General features: G+C 39.2%; 1 protein-coding gene across 1 annotated transcript; it reads right to left on the bottom strand.

Moving 5' to 3' along the window:
- Window positions 1-66: 66 nt before the first annotated feature.
- LOC139470357 (cilia- and flagella-associated protein 69-like) lies at window positions 67-18284 on the bottom strand. The gene is made up of 20 exons (XM_071252751.1): window positions 17994-18284; window positions 15941-16003; window positions 15405-15470; window positions 14545-14731; window positions 13904-14002; window positions 10433-10506; window positions 9953-10031; window positions 7512-7689; window positions 6060-6235; window positions 5552-5673; window positions 4751-4970; window positions 4175-4339; window positions 3104-3222; window positions 2483-2601; window positions 1822-2096; window positions 1122-1534; window positions 814-900; window positions 600-664; window positions 385-427; window positions 67-203 (listed from the first exon to the last, which is right to left on the bottom strand). The coding sequence occupies exons 1-20, from the start codon at window positions 18114-18116 to the stop codon at window positions 78-80; spliced, it is 2799 nt and encodes a 932-aa protein (XP_071108852.1). The 5' UTR covers window positions 18117-18284; the 3' UTR covers window positions 67-77.
- Window positions 18285-20374: the final 2090 nt, after the last annotated feature.

Below are 20374 nucleotides of genomic sequence, written 5' to 3'. Positions count from 1 at the left end.
CATAAGGAAATTTTTACTTGCTTCCGTCAAACTTTTAGACAATTTCTAATAACTGAACAACATTACCTGCAGTGAAATCATATAGTGAGATGTTTCTGTATGAGGATCTTGTTGGGAATGTTGTTGGGGTCATATGCTGTGAGAGAGGCCTGGGCCTGATTGACAGGGGTGCTCTCCACTACAATGTGCCGGCCACTGAATGTCTGGTGACAAAGATAACGGTAAATAATAGTGATAGCATGCAAACATAAACGTTGTCAAGAGACGGTGTACAAAAGAAAAATGCATTGCTGTGAATGTGTTGACACATGATGCAATAAAATATACACAAGTAATGTCTTTTTATAAACACTTCTTTCAAGGCGGTGATAACTGTATACTCACTGTAGTTTGAAGATTTTGCAGGTCTGTGTTGTGAAATGTTTCCCTGGAAATAAGTATGCCATTGCTGTTACAATTTCATAAACTACATACACATTATCAATAACAGTCCTCTTATTCATGTCATATTAACGGTTTGACCTCCTTAAACACTTAACTTTGAGCAGCTTATGCCTTAGTCCAATAAGTTATTGACCAATCCCCGTATCAATACTTACGCATTCGTGTATCCTCCCTGTACCCTTGAAGCATCAATAGAAATCTCTTGCCTCTCCTTGGCTGCCTGTAAACAGACAAGTATGAATGATTAACCTAAAAAGGATGCCTTAAAAATACAAACTGTGGCACTGAATGTCATGTGATCCTGAACTGAATTGAAAACTATGATGCCAATTTTTTCCTTTATGAAAATAAGTTTATAGTCCTGCTTACCTTGAGGATACTGTAGTTGGATGTACGGGCCACATAGTCAGAGAAGTCGCTCAAAGCTTTCTCCTTTTGGCGGTGGTTCTCTCGTATCTGAACATATGAGGGTCATTATTAAACAAAGGTTCTCTAAATAACCAGAATTGTTCCTCAACATTTATACATTAGTACGACAAGTTCATATGGGCAGACAGATGACACAAGAAGTGGGAATATAAATGTTTGTTCACTCCTCTTTCCTGTCAATACCTCAATTTTTCCACCACTATCTCAGATCATTCCCTCTCCAACACAATCTGTTACTATTCCCTTACCTCAGCATAGAACTCCTGCTCATCCAGCACATCCTGGTTCTTCTGAGCCTCAAGCAGCTCCACCTGGGTGCTGGCCACAATTGCAGCTCGCTCTTCCACAGCTCGAGATATAGCCTCAATGGCCTCCAGGTCAGGGGTAACAGGCCGCATCCTCTCCGTCTCCAGCTCTGTGATGATCTCCGTCCACACTTCACCTTGCTTGAAGTCCAGGTATTTCTCTATGATGGTGAGAGTCACATGGTCCTCCACACACAGTCCAGGCAGATCTGTGAAGCCTATCTTACAGAACACAGAGTAGATCTTGGCTCGCATGTTCTCATATACATCAACAATGGACTGACTTGGACATCTCGCTGGTAGGGGGATAACTCCAAGCTCTGCTTGCATTTTTCCCATCAGAGGGCGCTTGACATCTGCAGATATGCAAAAAGGTGATGTTATTTCTAAATGATATATATATATATATATATAAAAAAAATTTTTTTAAATGAACTGAGATATAGAAGTTATCAAAGAGTGATAGGTTTAAGGCTTTTTAGGAGAAGAAGCAGGTTGTGAAACCCATAAGCACAGGTATATCACTATATGGTTATAAGAGACTAAGCTTCATAATCGGGGCAAAAGGCCATGAAACAACTCTGCACATCAGCACCTTCACTTGTGCCTCACTTGCATTAGGGCAACAAAATCTATACAGCACCTGTGATAGCGCCATGAGCATCCCTGCGTGCCCCGATCTCCATTTCCTCTGCCCTCCATATTTCACACAAAAGGTGAGCCACTGTGGAATTGCCCTTGCCTCGCCAGGTGAGCACATGGTTTACCGTCTTGGGGTTCTCACACAGGTCCAGCAGACATCCCAGGATGAGGTTGTGCATGTTCTTTGGGCAGACCTCCAGGAGGTCCACCAGTAGGAACACGCCCTCCCTCTCCAGGTAGTAGTCTTCTGTACTGTAGCAGCCCACTACTGCACACCTACAACAGGGAGACAACTTGTCTCTTTGTACAATCTCTTGTCTTGTCTTGTCTTTCTGATGTGGATATATGACAAAATAATACATTTTGCTGAGTGATTAATCATGAAAAGGAGGGACATTATTATTTTGAGTTTTTGTTATCTTTTCATCAAGATTCTACAATTTGAAATAAATAACAAAAATGCTTTATCTTGTCAAATAAATATATTACTAATAGTCATAAAAGAGGAATACACCACATTCTGTGATTGTCTAGTATGGTACTGTTTATGTTTCACCTAACAGATATAGATATAATCAGGTTTGTGAAGGGATTTAACAAAGCATGGTCATAGATCCATGGTCTTTCCTATGAGTGGCCGTAGACATGTTGCATTGACTCACCAAGCACAGTCTACAGCAGCCAGGAGAAGTCGGTGATGTCCCAGCCCACTGTTGAGCAGCTTTGTGTTTGTCCTGAGGTAATCCACAACAATGTCCACTCCTTGGTTGCCAAACAACTCCTGCACAAAAATCAAGCAATATAGAATATAAGGAAATAAGAAAATATAGGGTTATGTCTGTTCCATATGTTGTCAGTGTGTACATATCATATACAAACACATCACAACTAGATATGCACAGCATTCAACATTTGACCAAACTTTATCATTCTACAGTAGGGATGAGTAATGGAGGCTTAAAGTGTATCACAATATTTGCAATGCACAAGGCAATACGTATCACAATATATTTATAATTCAGAAGCAATCTGTTACATTAAGGGGCCCTGGATGCTCACTCCTGAGCAGTGAAGGCATTTGGCAAGTATATAACATTCCCAACTTGAAATCATCCGATATATCGAGGTTGAAAAAATGATATTGTGACAAGTATCGTGGAAAGAATGAACCTCAACGGATATACGAGTAATACCTCACACCCTTATTTTAAAGTATCTGATTTCTTATGAATTTTCTTGGCAATTTGTTAAGTATTTTGTTCCATTATTAGTTGAGTATTTACCTTTCTGTGCATGTCCCCATCACACAATGTAGACAAAATGAACAAGATGTCTGACTGCATCTCAATACCAATGATGTCATCCTGACCTTTTCCTGGGCCAAACGCAGCATTGAGAATACCTGGAGCAGTCATACACATTAATCTTAATGTGCTGCAGTCTTACAGACTTCATAGGTTGGAGTCCTATGATCATCAACATTAACATGATATCAATCACATTTCTATGTAGCACAATAACCCATTTGGCTAAATGTACATATAATTTTGATTCAACAAACAAAGGAAAACAGATGCATACTTTTTTTGTCACATGTTCACTACAGAATTTTCACACTCTTTGATCATATGAAGCATTTTGGATTGGCAATAGAAGCATCCTTGATGCCCATACCCAATGGGCATTTAGAGTAATCTCCCTTGGTTGCTCGCCAGAGTCTTAAGCTTTCACCATGATGATCTATTTGTGAAAGTGATTCTTCAAGTGGTCATTGATGATGAAGATGCAGTCCATAAATGTATTAACCTTAAATTTACAAGTTAGAAGTGTTGAGCACCAGTATATAGGAACACATTGTTACATGAAGATCCGGGGTAGAATAGGTCTTCAGCAACCCATGCTTGCCTGAGAGGCTACTATGCTTGTCGTAAGAGACAACTACGGGTGGACAGGCTCGTTGACTTGGTTGATGCATGTTAACGATCCCAATTGTGTGGATCGATGCTGATGATATCAACCACTGGATTGTCTGGTTCAGACTTGATTATTTACATACCGCCGTCGAAAGCTGGAATATTTCTGAGTGCGGCGTAAAACAACAATCAAACCGACCAACAATGTTACATAACCTCATGTGTTTCATATGCTTTAAGTACACATCCCCTAAACCCCATTCATTCAATGATGGTCAAGCTGGCAGCACCAAGTGGCTGTACCCTACATGCTTCTGGACACTTGTAAAAGGTCAAATAAACCCAGCAAGGTTTCTGACAGGGTGCATGTAAGCAGATCTGTATGAATATTTTTGCACAACCTAAATGTATATTATCTAATGGAGGGTGTCCTTGGTTTACCTATGAGCTGGTTGACTGCCCCCTGGTCGGCCATGTCCTGTAGGACCATCTCATTCTCTGTGGACACTACACTCCTCATCAGGCGCAGACATTGTCTCAACTGGGCCCTCTTGTTGCCACGGCCACCGGTGCCATGGAAACTGTTGCCCTGACCAGAAAAGTCCTCTAGAAGATGGAAGAGGATGTAATGTGTTAAATACTTTATCAATGTTAAAGAAAATGCTTAAGCAGACATTGTTGCAGAATGCCTGAAAGCACTGTGTATGTGGTCAAAGGTTTTACTTACCCTAAGAAAAGATAGTTTTGATATCTCACAATGAAACCTCACTATCAAACTCCATCAACTCAATACTAAATATATTTTATCGATATGCCCTGCACACATAATTAGTACTGACGATACATGGTTAAACATGATTTCCAAGCCTGTGCTGTAGATCTGGATGAATCATTAATTCGCCATGTTTATATAGACAGGTTGAAAAAGACAGATGGAAATATTTGATTTAAAATATCAGTTGTAACTGTTATATGATGGAAGGTAAGCAAAAGTACTGGTTGACCAGTGTATTGTACCTGGCCCGACACACCACTCCAGCAGCAGGAGGAGTCTGGTGCTGCCTTGACAGGTCATGTAGTCTTCCAGCATCACTGGACACAGCGTGCACAGACACCCCATAGCCAGCAGTTGCAGCTCCTCAAACTGAGCTGGCGTCCACTCCCGTGGGCCGCTTACCTTGTCATTGGCTCGCACATAGGAGAACAATGCCAAGAGAAGATGGCCCTCCGATAAAATCTGTGAAATAAGTTGCGACACATTTATTAAACGTATATATCTCAAACCAATGACAGGTCATTAATGAAGCAACTTGAAGATATTTTGTTTAATTAATGATTAGGTCATCAGATACATAAAATTAAGGTAGAATATGTTATCAGTATGGTCTTACTCAAGGCAGTGGATATGGCACATAAATACAGAGTGGATATTGCTGAAGGATAAAGATCCACAATATAATAAAGAGATCTATGGTTTGTCTATTTGTTTTCCCATCAAGTTTACATAGAGTTTGAAATTAAGAATAAAAGTCAAGTCAATGAGTCCATTGTCATGACCCTTATGTTAAAGACATACTTAGCAAGCTAGATTAAAATAAGGAAGGAGAAAACCTCAAAGACACCCCTCAATTTTGTCACATGGTAGAATTCCGACCCTCATCATGTCATGTCTACTGGTGTTTGATGAGTTGCCATAAGGTGATGAGGAAGGTGAAAACACTGAGACATGCATGTTTAGTTTTAGTACTAAGATTAATGGTGTTGAGTCAACACCCAAATTATGCATGCCTGACCAAGTGGGCCAAGTTGTGTACTCACAGGTATCACTGCACCATCACGACTCAGCATCACAAGAACATTAAACAAGGCTTTCTTCATTTCAAAATCTTCATGGTTTGTGGAGAACTTGAGGTGTTTCACCAGCGCATTATGAGACTTGACTGTAAAAAAAAAAGACTGATTGAAGCTGCAATATCATGACCCACGCTTGAAAAATTTAAATCCCTTGACGTGAAGAAAGGATCTGATATATCAAGTGATCCATACAATGATTCATCCTCTAACACTGCTACAACATTAGCATCTGTCATTTCCAGTTGACATATAGGCGAGGGTAATTCTCGAGCTACCTCAAAGAACACTCTGTATCACAAATTTGAAAACTTGATGTGTACTTTGATTTTTATGTCATTTATTAAAAAGCACAAAATTATCCAAGTTTTTTACACATGATTACTGTTTCATAACCTGTGGTTTTATGCTGTTTGTTGTATATCACCGATAGGAGTGCATAGCTTGGTAGAGTGTTGGTTGGTACAAGACCTACCTTCCTGGAATGTGGCAAACAAAGTCAGCTGTTTGCTGAAGCCTGTCTCTACAAATGGCGCCTCAGGGCAATGTGAGGCAACCAAGGTCGCGATGATGAGGAGGTCGTTGCGGAGCTGACGGTCATAGTGACTGTACCCTTGGGTCAACTCAAAGATGAAGGCATCCTGCAGCTGACTGTACAATGGTAAGAGATAAAACAGAGATAATGAAACGTCAAAAGCAGACAGGAGTCCATTTAAATTGCTGCTGGTGTCAGCTTATTTATTAAGGTGGCACAGATTTAAGATGTTTACCAAAAACAGCATCAGTATGCTGAATCATAACCTTTGACCTCCATTTTGAACATAATTGTTTGTTGTGTTGTTTTATGCCAGTCAGCAATATTCCAGCAATATCACAGCAGCCAGTACTTAACTAGTTGTTTGTGGAATAACGCCACACTCAGCAATATTCCAGCTATATGCCGACAGTCTGTAAATAATCGAGTCAGGACCAGACATTCCAGTGACTGATATCCTGAGCATCGATCCACGCAATTGGCACGATGACATGCATCAACCAAGTCAGCGAGTCTGACCACCCGATCCCATTAGTCGCCTCTTATAACAAGCATAGTCGCCTTTTAAGGCAAGCATGGCTTGCTGAAGACCTATTCTAACCACGATCTGCATGGTTTCCTGTACTTAACTGAGTTTGGGCAAGTAAAACCAGTGCGTCATATTATTATAAGCAACATGTCATACAGCTGGGATACGATGGTACATATTCAACGAAAACAATAGGCCTAACCACTCAATCCAACTTAGTGGCATCTTACAACAAGTAATCTGGTGCCGAGACCTACTCAATATCATTAAAATCAGATCTTAATTCTCGCTAGTGCTAAACAAAGATCGGAGGACACTCCATTACAGGTAATGCCAGAATGACCCTTTGCGAACTTTGACCGACCAATGAAATGACAGACAAGCAGTTTTCTCGAGCTATACAGCACTAGTTTCAAATTGGCGACTTCCATTCCAGACTATGCTTGAAAAATAACTTTCCCAAAGTTCAATACATCTTTTTGTGGACCACACTTTGTGTGGCTAACCTGAATTAGATCTGTATCCTCCTTTCTGGCTAGTCTGATCTAAACAGCCCCCTGGGGATTCCAGGTGAGGATAGTTTCCCAGTAACTGTGCTTGTCATACAGAGCGACTTAATCTATCTGGTGGTCAGGCTGGTTGACTGTGTTATTCGTACCCCAACAGTGTGGATCACTGCTTATGACATCACTGTTTTTTCTGGTCCATCCTGGTTTATTTACAACCTGCCATCATATTGCATCATATTTTGTTCAGTTTTTAAATTTTGAATCGAGAACTTTGTTAACATATATCTGAAGTGAGTGATCACCCACACTGATTGTCTACATCTGATACTTTCTGGGACTATATTCTGCTCCTACCTGATACAGGCCAGGTTGTTGAGCTGTTCAGCTATCATGGCATTGTCTCCATGCTCCAACAAGTTCCACAAAATGTCTACGGATCGGAACAGAGTCTGTCCAGATGGATCTGCATCCATGAGTCGAGAACACACCCGCCGAGCACCATCTGCTCTCAACATCTGGTCACAGTTCTTGGCTGCAACAAGAGGAGATGAGTTTTACAACTATACAACTGTTTAGGATCATATCTGTTGTCCTGGTAACTCCCTGGCCTAAAGACTATGAACTGAAGGAACCGTTACATCAGATCAGTCATGAAACTGGAATCTGAACAAACTAACTTCAATGTATAATGTCCAAGAATTTGTAATATTTGTAACCAATTTGCAACAGATATATTTCATTTTATTTATATTTTCCCTATAGATACAGATTTACGTCACAAATATCTAAAGGATATGCCTTGGTTTGTTAATAGGGGCTACTTGATGAAATCTTTAACTCAAGATCATTGGTAATTATGTAACTAGAGGCATTAGCTGTATGATTTACTCACTACTAAATGCCACATTATCATGTATGCAGAACAATCATGCATGTTATACACTCACATGGAAACTTATACATGGGCCCAAGGCATTACACAGAAAAAAAGGTGATTAATTGATTGATCTGATAATGTGGGTTCCCACCTAACAAAAACTCATTCAGTCACCTGGGGGACATCTTCCCAAGGCAAGGGAGTTAACTGACTATAGACATCCGGTTTCCAACATGCCGAACTAGGCTGGAATTGGTCTGTGTCTTGGTTGTAGTGCCACCAGTAGCTATTACAAGTTATGTCCCTCCTATTGACCAATCAAATTTACTAGTTGGATGTTGATTCCTTCACACGATTTTTATTGGACTATGCATAGACTTGTTAGTCGAGCTAAAATATGCCTCAGAATTCAATCCTAGTATAGCAAGGGTGGAAACTGGATTTCTATAGTAACCCCTCATAGTGTCATATGCATTTGCTTCAAACAAAATGGCGGCGCCCACTCAAGATGCCCAGTTTACCGTACACATGCTTTTGCAAATCCTGCAATGGACCGAAATCTGCACAAATCACTGTGTTCTTTACGAACCAGATGTTGCTTTCATTAAGAGATTTTGATTGGACTATGTATAAACTCATTTGTCCAGCCAAAATATGACTAAGAAATTCCAGTTCGGCAAGGGTGGAAACTGGACTTCTTGTTGGGAGGATAAAGTATGATGATTAATTTCATTTAATTGTTACTGAATAGCTACTAGGTCATGACCAATGTGTATCAGGTCATTGATCATGTTGAGAAAAACAAATGGGTTTAGGGCTTTACAGCAATGTAGAGTGTGCCCACGCGCACATGTAGGAGGATGAAATTAATGAATTTTCATTGTGTTCATTGTAATTCGTGCATTCTGATTAGCTGAATTAGTCATGTGTTATTGCATTCATTTCCCAAAGAATGTGAAAAATTAAGCCACACCCACCGAAGCGGACTACTTTTATTACTACGGTTAGTTGGTGAAATCCTTATATTATAGTTGAGGGAATTCCCTTTCTGCTCACATGTATCGTCATGCACAGGACATTTAGCGAAATTAATGCATATTCATTTCCAAACTACTCTTTGAGACCAAAGGCCGAGAAGGAATGAAACAGCAAACGTTCAGGTTCGGTCACCTGTTTTATGTTCGTTTGCCTAGCTGGGTTCCACAAATTTCATGTCTTTGGGTTTCATTTCTAAACTATATTTTTCAAACTGTGTCTTCCCGTTCTCAGGGAACTAATGTTTCTATCTGGCAGTAACTGACTATGTCATCTGAATCAGCCGCCTTCTCCCAAACATATTTGTTCCGGTTCATTACAGTCGGACTGTTGCAGTTCTTCTCGCCTCTTGCCTTGATTGACAGGAACTATGAACTTTCTTTTGATCCTACTCTCCGTTGATTGGCTACTGACTTTGTGGGTGTGTCGAGTTACGTGCATAAATAATCCCTGAATCATATGACGCCACAGTATGTATTCCTACACCTGGAATGTTTATCAATCTCGTCATTTTGATATATAACACTGTTGTTGGCTGAACTATTGTAGATTACACAAGTTTTCGTTCATGAAGTTAACCGATGTGCAAACTTTTGTAAGGATCTGCTATGCGGATTCATACACTTTGCACATTGGATTTTTAATTCATACCTCAATGAACAAAAAGAAATCCACAGTCAATCCTTAAATGAAATTGTAAACATAAATTCTTCTCAGTTGTTGAGTTGGTTCAATCTTTTCTGTAGCTATCTTGGAATGTAATCATAAGCTTATACTCTACTTATTTGTGTGTATCAATCTGTTCTATAGCTATGCAGCAACATAGCTTCTTCCACAATACTGCAAACTTCTGGTGGTGGTACAGGTCATGACTGCCACTGACCTGAGTTTTTGGAGAAGCGTTGCAAGACTTCCAGCACCTCATGCCTGACACCCAGGTCCGTCTCCAGGAGCGCCAGAGACTGCACAGCATCAACAGATTAGTTACATTCTTACACCAAGGACAAATACTTCAGACATATTCTTGGCTTTACACACGGGACAATCATCCAAGACTATCCTCATGAAGGACTCAGATTTGCTTGTTACACATAGCACACATTTTCCCTGCCTCTCAACAATACATCTTGAAAAAGGTACTGATTGCGACCCAACCAATTCTAACATCTTTTTAGACTTAAGTTCAACGACAGTCATTAACAATTTCATTTACTATTTTGTTGAGGAAACAGTAATAATTAATACACTGAACAAATATAATAACATTCTCAGATTGATTTTATCACATCAGAAGCACATGACATGATAGATGCCTTATACAGAAGCTATTCGGAAGTTGATGAGAGTGGCTCCACACACTCACCTTGATCAGGGTTTCCGAGATGTCGCTGTTCTCCACCATGCGCTGGTTGTATTCCACTGTCGATGCCTTGTGCTCTGAAATACAGACCAATAGTCTACATCAACAACTAAAATCTATTACAATCTGCTCTGATATTGCTTACCCTGTCATATTTTACAGAAAAGGTGCATAAAAAAATGGATGCACATCCATAAATCTATATGCTTTATATCACAAGAAAATAAGGGTAATTATTATCATCACTGTTTGATAGAATGCATTCCATCAGAAGCTTCAATCAGATAAGACTTTCTTCTGATTCCCAGTTATAAAGGCGGCGTGAATAAGGAGTGAGTTAGTGAATGATTTATGCATCCAGTAACATTCCATCTGTATCAATGCAGCCTGTAGATTACCAGTGTTATCCAGACAAGCCAGTGGCTGACAGCATGAGCAATCATCTACCCCATGGGGGTATGTAATGACACACAACCAGCAAGGTCAATTTTCAAACCATCTGATCCACATTAGACGGTCACCCAATGACAAGCATGGACTGAATCACACCTACTCCTGACCCACATAGCTGGCTCTTAGTCTTAGACTCACAACAAGCATGAACTCAGAACTGGACCTATTCTCTGCTACTCCTGACCAACATTAGTTGGCTGTAGGTCTCACAACAAGCTTGGACTGATTGGGACTCATTCTGTCCTACTCCTGACCAACATTGGTTGGCTGTAGGTCTCACAACAAGCTTGGACTGATTGGGACTCATTCTGTCCTACTCCTGACCAACATTGGTTGGCTGTAGGTCTCACAACAAGCTTGGACTGATTGGGACTCATTCTGTCCTACTCCTGACCAACATTAGTTGGCTGTAGGTCTTACAACAAGCTTGGACTGATTGGGACTCATTCTGTCCTACTCCTGACCAACATTAGTTGGCTGTAGGTCTTACAACAAGCTTGGACTGATTGGGACTCATTCTGTCCTACTCCTGACCAACATTAGTTGGCTGTAGGTCTTACAACACGCTTGGACTGATTGGGACTCATTCTGTCCTACTCCTGACCAACATTAGTTGGCTGTAGGTCTCACAACAAGCTTGGACTGATTGGGACTCACTCTGTCCTACTCCTGACCAACATTAGTTGGCTGTAGGTCTTACAACAAGCTTGGACTGATTGGGACTCATTCTGTCCTACTCCTGACCAACATTAGTTGGCTGTAGGTCTTACAACAAGCTTGGACTGATTGGGACTCATTCTGTCCTACTCCTGACCAACATTAGTTGGCTGTAGGTCTTACAACAAGCTTGGACTGATTGGGACTCATTCTGTCCTACTCCTGACCAACATTAGTTGGCTGTAGGTCTTACAACAAGCTTGGACTGATTGGGACTCATTCTGTCCTACTCCTGACCAACATTAGTTGGCTGTAGGTCTTACAACAAGCTTGGACTGATTGGGACTCATTCTGTCCTACTCCTGACCAACATTAGTTGGCTGTAGGTCTTACAACAAGCTTGGACTGATTGGGACTCATTCTGTCCTACTCCTGACCAACATTAGTTGGCTGTAGGTCTTACAACAAGCTTGGACTGATTGGGACTCATTCTGTCCTACTCCTGACCAACATTAGTTGGCTGTAGGTCTCACAACAAGCTTGGACTGATTGGGACTCATTCTGTCCCTTAACTCCCACTGGGATTAATAATGAAAATATGCCATGTCTATATCAATCAATCAGTTTATTCAGTACTTAAAAGGCGACAGGCCTATAGTACAATGCGTATTTACATGGAGGTGACATGGTTGTTAGCTAACAATTCTGTTTCTATGTGACATAGTGTGATAAACACAATGAGCATATTCTGTCTCTTCTATCAGTGTGATTATATCTACCAGTCTCTATATACAGGTTGTGAGAGGAACATCTAAATAGTGCTAGTGCAATTCTAAATTGTTTAAACTCAAGTTTACAGAGGTACGCCTCAATTTCAATATTACTTTTCATGATTCTATAATATAAACATTTATTTGATTTGGACATTAATTCTAACCATTTCTGCAAATACATATCTTTTAGTCTCTGGGTGAAGGACATCAAAAAGAGCGGTTCTGATTCTACACACAGAGTATACCACACATAATTAAAACCCGTAATAAATAATAATTCTTTTACGTTTGTTACCCAAATTCGTTTTCCAGTACTTTCGTAGAGTTTTAACATATCATAACACTTCCTAGGGTTTCTGGGGGCACGGGTGGCCCAGTGGTCTAAAGCGCCGTGATTCGCTGTGCAGAGTTGCGTCCCTTGGAGACGCCAGAAACCTATGATTGTGGGTTCGAATCACGGTTCGCCCCAATTATGTTTCTAGGTTTGTCAGCACCATATCCGTGCTCGTGGGTTTCACCGAAGTGGTAAATGTCTGAGACCTGCACCACTTCGGGCTTTCCTCCCACAGTAAGGTGACACGCCGTGATATAACTGGAATACTGTTAAAAACGGCGTTAAACCCAACTCACTCACTCCTAGGGTTTCTATCATAAGTCATGTTTATCAAGCGAAGCCAGTATTTAATAAGTTTTAAGGATTGAATATACAGCGGATATCGTCCCGTATCTCCATATACCATTATGCTGGACCTACTATTTTTAACTCATAAATATTTCTTGCAAACAAACAAATGTACTTTTTCAATTTGATCATGAATTTTTATACCCCAGATTTCAGCACCATAGTGTAGTATTGGAATTATCTTTGTATCAAAAATTTTAAACTATGATCTAAATGAGATGTCTCTTAGAAATGGAGACTGTCTAAATATACCAGTCCAAACCTCTTTAGCTTGTATAGCAGCTTGATTAGCAGCTTGTATAGCATGTCTATATCGCAGTGAGTAAAATTCTCCAAAATTTCAGTTAGACAGTGGCTACTTTGCCACCAATATAACCCACCAATATAGAACACATGTCCATCGCGAGGGCGCCCCCATTATGGTAACATTAACTAGAGCTCCATACACAGTGTATAGAATACTTAGTAATACAAGCCTAAAACATTAACTATGTGTGTTTCAGAATGAATAATTTTGAGCATTTGGCCACTAGAAGATCAGGACAGAAACTTGATATCAACATACACGTGACTGAATAATGTGTTTATTGTTTACACCTAATTTACCGCTTACATAGAATCAAAACTAGAATGCTTAGGTAATACAAAAATAGTCATTGCGCATACTTTTCAAAACTGACTGTTTCAAAATTGACCATCTCTGACGGTCAGGCAGGCAGGTATTGTAAATAGTCAACAGTCATCAATCCAACAAGAGCATATCTGGGTAAATCAGTGACAAGAAAGTCATTAAAACAATCCCTTTGAAAGTGGATAAAATAACTGTTAGAAATGTTAGATTTCCTCAATACACACGACTGAAGTATGTAATCCTGCAAACAGAACACCTTTCCTCCATACATGACTTACTCTGTACTTCCTGGTGTTTGGAAGACTTGGAGTAGAAGCTCGCCAGTGTCACACATATCTGCTGTCTCACCTCTGTGCTTGGCACTCGCATCAGATAACCTGTACAGCAGGCAACTGACTTATTCATTGGCACCAACCATGTACACAACATATAGTCTAATACAGTCCTATGTAATCAGTAACATCGTCCAGTAGGACAACATGAAAGAATTTCAACTGAAGAAATTAATGTAAGGGAGATAACTCTCATTCCGGTTGTGTTGTTATGATAGCAAGTGAATACTGTCGGTGAAGTTGACAGTTGTAAGTACAGAATGTTGGTTTGATTGTGTTGTGTTGTCAGAGTAATAGGAATGATATTGTGTGTGTGTGTTTGTGTGTGTGTGTGCGATTATTTGTCAGTTGTATAATGAATGCTAACAAATATTGTTTACTTGAAGCAGAGAGTTCTATTGTCTATCACAATGATAATTTCAACTTAAATTGACAGAAATACATCCTCTTTACAATTACTGAAACAATACATGTTCTACCTTATGAGGAATTTGACCAGTCAAATCCCAGATGCTAACCTGTCCAGCTGTAATATTTTTTAGTATTTTACAAATTGTTATTCCTCGAGAAAAGAAGAAAGTTCTCACCAAGCTGGGAGACAGATTCAACTACAATCTGTTCGTAGACCAGTTCATCAGATGACTTTTCCTTCAGGTATGGAAGAGAACAGATCTTGAGGATGTCAATGATTGGCTGTTCATATAGAGGCTGCTTGTCCACACGATCGGCACACACATTGAGGACCTTGAAAACCTGAACTAGTTCCTTCATTAACTGAACGTCATTAAGGATGCATAATAATTTCTATTTTTAGTTCAAAGCAATTTCTTCAAATCGTTAAGGATGTGACACAAAGTCACAATACAATATGTCATAACATTGTACTTACCATGATACCAAAACAATGTCACAAGTTGACATTAGGGATAATACTGCAGTAGTGTTATGATGCTGAGAAGTAGAGCCATGGGTTACATACTTAGGTACCATTTGGCACTGATACAAGACATAAGTAGCATGGCAACCCTTTCCATAGTCACAAGAAATCTCTGCCAAAAGCAGAGCCCGTTGTACAAATCCGACTGTATCATGAGCATTTGTTTATGAATCACTATCAAATAGTAATGATACCAGGTGTTTGCGAAAAATGTGAGCGTATCCTGCCCCACTGGTGGCACCAATCACAAACACATGCAAAGGCAAGTCACACACGAGGAAACTCAATCTATCTTCAGTAAGAAAAGCTTTCGTATTATCAATTTACAATGTTACAAGGACAATGTATCTGATTAGCAGTCAGCAATATGTTCGAGCAGCATTAATGAACAACTCAAATATTAAACAGGCCACTAGCTCTTCAAAGTATAACAGTGCCTCAAAAGACCATTGAAGCCTACATTGGTAGGTGCTCAAAATAAAGTATCAAACACATTTCCACAAAGGATACAAAACCTTTCTGGTAGTGACGAACCATCTTCTGAAGGGCATGAACATGACGATCATACAGCATAACCTGAAACAGAACCATCTTGGGTATTACCGAACAAATAAAATATTTTTTACATATTACAAATCACAACAGCCTGCATTGAGCCATTCATCCAAAACTTGAGTGTGTTCAAATATTCTTTCAGTCTAGTGAGTTCGGCTTATACTAACCAATATGTGAGCAGTAAATGAAATCTACTGAAAAGAATTCTGCTGGATAAGTTAAGGCTAGAAGACTGAAATGTTTGTTGTGCACAGATTACTGCAAGAACCATTGCTACCAGTAATAATCGTCCAATCCAGAATAAATAAATTATAACTTAACATCCCATCGGCACTGTTTCAGACATATAGCGACCTTATCCAAAAAGAATTAAAGAATAAGGAGTTTATGATTGGTGTGTTGGGTTGACAGCTATTGTCTTTAAGAAACCTATATAAATACCACCGGTCATATCTAATGATACTATTCAAGGCATTTAAAGATACACTTACAGAGTGAGGATCTGTTAGCAGCTTGATGACCCTGTTCAGGTTGACAGGCTGCAGCTTGGAACCCTGGAATTATGCATGATTATGACTCAACACATCAACATGACCAACTTAAATTTGAGTGCAAGACACACATGCTTAATTTCCCATTTTCTTGTATATTTACCATGTTTAACAGTAAAACTTTTTCATGAAATCAATGGCTCTAGACATGATCTACAATACATGCTTGAAAAAAAGCTTGACAATGCATGTATTGAAATATATCCTTCTGCAGATTAATAATATAGATATATCCTTCTGCAGATTAATAATATAGAGGGGCAATGATGTTTTTTCATCCTAATGTTTAGCATGGTTTGCATTGGAATCTTTTTGAAAATATAATACTTGTAATCATCATAGACAATTTGCTCTGCTAGGATTCCATACCTTGAGTGTGAGCAGTATCATGACATATACCACAGTAACTCGCTATGTAGGCGAGTTGATAACTCAAACATAGTTTTAGCATTGAGGATTAACTGGTGATTAGTTTGGGCATCTCACTACTAGGGACCTGTTTATGTAGGGGTAGAGGTATGGGGTATACATGGTATATGAACATTCATAGTTTTTTTTCTGTAAAAAAATGCTTTCTAATTACAATGTTTAATATCATAAGAAGTATTGCTGGGACGAATCCAAATTTACTACCCAGGTACCTGACCCCCTTACAACCCGAACATACCCGGGTAGTCACAGTAGGTCTCAAGAGTTGGGAACAAAATGTCTGATTGGGAATTGTTTTACCGGAGTCTGGCAAAAGCTATTTGTCCTGACGTACACTATTTTCAAACAGTTAAGATGATATTGTTGATATTTCTGAGGATGAGTAAATCAAAAATCAAATTCAGCTTCATACCAGTAGGTGATGTCTTCAACAATAGAATTGAGCTAGATTCCGAAAGAAAAAAATCCTTGATAAAAGATGTGACCTCTAATGCCTCGTCTGTAAACTTCTGGTGAACATGTGTGATGTCACCTATTTCTAAATACCTGATTGGTTTAGTACTTTAGCGCGGTTTCCATGAACATGTTTTGGCGCACAGTTCTCAACATAATACTTGCAGGTTGGCATTAAAACTTAAAAAGCAATTGAATGTTTGAAACCTATTCACAAAATAAGAATATTTGTTAAATTATAATGTTCACACTATTTTACTCTTTCTTTTCATCATGGCACGGGCACCAAAATTTTGAATGACAACGGACTGTTCTGACAAGTGTACAGCGCACATCACATGAGCCCAATGTTGACAGGCTGAACGTGTGCATTCTCAAGGCGAAAGTCTTGTTGATGTCCCACCTCTTGTTATAACGAGACAAAATCACTTTCAATACGGCTGTTCGAAAATAGGTGTCTGGTGAAAATAGGGTGCTTGGTGATATACATGTATATAAAGATCTGGTCATGCATACACTGAAGTTTACTGAAGCTTTTTCTCTAATAAAACATATAAAAGTCAAAAGGAATGTGTGCATAGTCAGAAAGAAATGCGAAATATTAATTTTTGTCATTAAACAATATATCACATGACTAACCACGGGTCAGGAAAGTCCTGTGGGTACCCAGGTCCTACTTTGTCCCCACCCAACCTGAGGACCAATGTCCCAGCGCTAATAAGTTGGAATGCGTGAACAGCTTGATTGAAATTAATTGCGGACAGTTTCCAAATTTGACACTGGAAATTTCTTCTGCCAGTAACCCCTGCTTCAAAGTTAGCTGTCAGGGTAATTACCCTTATATAAATGATATTTAATACTTTTAGCACGGGGTTATGGTTTTAATAAATTCCGAGGATGGGATTATAGTCGGAAGTTTTAACTTGACAGTTTGGTGGGAACCATACATTTTATCATTACTAGGCCTATTCTTCATATTCTTATCCTGTTATCGACTAGCCTAAACAAAATATTCCTACCATAAAATGGGATTCGCAAAACATAAAAACTGATGACAGCATTCCGACATGAAGTTAAAATTATCCCAATCCCATTTGTTGATTAAACTCACCTGAAGCATGCCGATGTCATCGTCAGTGATGATATGTGCCACAATAGGTATCCTTGTCTTTTCTGGAGATCCCCCCGTCAACCTGGTAGCGACGGGTTGCGTTTGTGTCTGCATTGCGGCCATTATTCCGCGTCAGACTTGATTGTCCGACAGTTGAGGCTTTGCTACTGTTCGAATTTAATTATTTGAAAGTAAGCCGACACGACTGGAAATGAGCCACATTCGGTTGATATCCGAGCAGTGTCAGCGTAAACAACACGCACTGCCACCCGACTCCATATTGCATTTACCGTCGTCAAGGAACAGACAGGTATTGTGGGAAAAATACATTCGGCTCATTCCGGAGGTTTACGGAAATGTCACTGATAGACTGGTTCACGTTCGCTATTGCGGAGGATCGGGGATCCAGTTGCTAGCTACGCCACTGACAACTCCCATAGAATCTCACAAGAAACGTGTATTAAAGAAACGCGAAGAATCATTATTGCTACGTAACAAACCTGTAGTAAATATCACTAATTACACAGGTCGTTGTTTGGACAGAGGATTTATTGTCGACGTCAGAACAAACGCCCCGAAACTAAAACCATCTAATATCCTCACTTTGAGTGCACCTTTTTGCCATCAATATATGTTCTTGCCAATTTGTTTCACTAAATGTTTTATTTAGTATACTTTCCCATTTTTCAATGTCATGGAATTTAACAAACTCCTGTCCTGATAAAGTCTTGTAAAATTCTTTACTACCCATATTTTGGTTTAGATGGTTGGTTTGGTTTGTTGGTTTGTTGTTTAACGCCGCACTCAGCAATATTCCAGCTATATGACGGCGGTCTGTAAATAATCGAGTCTGGATCAGACAATCCAGTGATTGATATCATGATATCACGCAATTAGGATCGATGACATGTATCAACCAAGTCAGCGAGCCTGACCACCCGATCCCGTTAGTCGACTTTTACGACAAGCATAGTCGACTTTTACGGCAAGCATGGGTTGCTGAAGACCTATTCTACCCCGGAATCTTCACAGGTCATTTTGGTTTAGAAGATGTGATACCTTGAGTGGCATGGTTGGTCGAGGAGATATAGAATTGAAAATATTGTATTCCTTTGCCTTACAAAATTATTTGACTGCATTTACAACTCCATAATATTCTATATTATTTGTTTGGATTCCATACGTATGCACAAAAGCATCAAATACATAAAATTTACCTTTGTCATCCACTAAATGCCCAATGAAGGCTACACCCCTGCTTGACCAATGTTTATAAAAGATTGGACTATTTCCTATTTGTATTCCATTATTAAACCATATAGACTGTCTCATAATATCTTGACCAGTTTTCAGTTCCTTTTTGGACAGGTATGTTACCCAAGCTTCTAAAACATCCTTCCAAAATACATTCATGGTATTTGGAGTACTAACTACATCAACATAGGAGGCATCTGCCAACCATAATCTCTCTCTATTTGGAATACAGCAAGCAACTAACTCAGTCCATTTTGAGTGATAACAATATAATCTTCTGATCCATGAAAGTTTTTGTGCTGCAACCACATCCTTTATAATTGACATGTTAATTCCGCCATTTTGTGGGGTTGAGACATTATTTGTCTTTTCACTTTATCCGGTTTTCCCTTCTATACAAATTTAAAACATCTTTTCTGAAAAGTATCAATCACATCCTTTCGGGGGTTGGATATGGCAGAAAAAAACATGATTCAATTTTAACAATAAGAGGCTTTTTAGGACTATATTTCTACCTTTTGGAGTCAAATTTCTTACAGTCCATAGGTTCATTTCTCTCTCAATTTTTTCAAGCTTTATTTTATAATTATCCTCCACAATATTATCTAAATCAACATCAAAGTTTATTCCTAATAGTTTAAACTTTGTATAAATCCAGTCTAGATGCCAATCCTTACATCGTTTATATCTTGATCTCTTTTTTGAACCAATCCAAATTAGTTTTTGAGATTAGCAATTGAGATACGATGACATGCATCAACCACATCTGACCACCCGATCCCAATAGTCGCCTCATACGACAAGCATGGGTTGCTGAGTATCACCAGTACTTATGTAAATGGACTGAGCCACTATTGTTTGACTTATGTTTACTAAGAGATAAGCCTCGGGATATAGTTTTAAAATTAGTTTGTCAATATCTGTTGCCCAATCAAGTCAGGCTTGTACAATTGCAGATTCTGTATAAACTGTAAGTGAATAAAAAAAATGAATAGAGGAATTGAATCCTGCTTACTGTATAAAAAACAACAAAATAATATACAACCAATCACATTAATCAACTATTTTTAAGATCAATGAAATTAACGTTTTAATCGATTGTTGTTTAAACAAGCCAGATCTTAAGC

This window comes from Haliotis cracherodii, unplaced genomic scaffold (genome assembly GCF_022045235.1).
Source record: "Haliotis cracherodii isolate W230 unplaced genomic scaffold, xgHalCrac1.p SCAF_20, whole genome shotgun sequence".
Classification (NCBI taxonomy): Eukaryota; Metazoa; Mollusca; class Gastropoda; order Lepetellida; family Haliotidae; genus Haliotis; species Haliotis cracherodii.
The sequence above is the reverse complement of the archived record's forward strand: the minus strand, read 5'-3'. Positions and strand labels throughout refer to the sequence as shown.

Coding starts and splice junctions, on each gene's coding strand:
- LOC139470357 (XM_071252751.1), bottom strand. CDS start 18,116: ATGGCCGCAATGCAGACACAAACGCAACCCGTCGCTACCAGGTTGACG. Junction 14,732..15,404: donor GTCACTACCAGAAAGGTTTT/GTATCCTTTGTG, acceptor AATGACGTTCAG/TTAATGAAGGAACTAGTTCA. Junction 428..599: donor CAGGGAGGATACACGAATGC/GTAAGTATTGAT, acceptor ACTTATTTCCAG/GGAAACATTTCACAACACAG.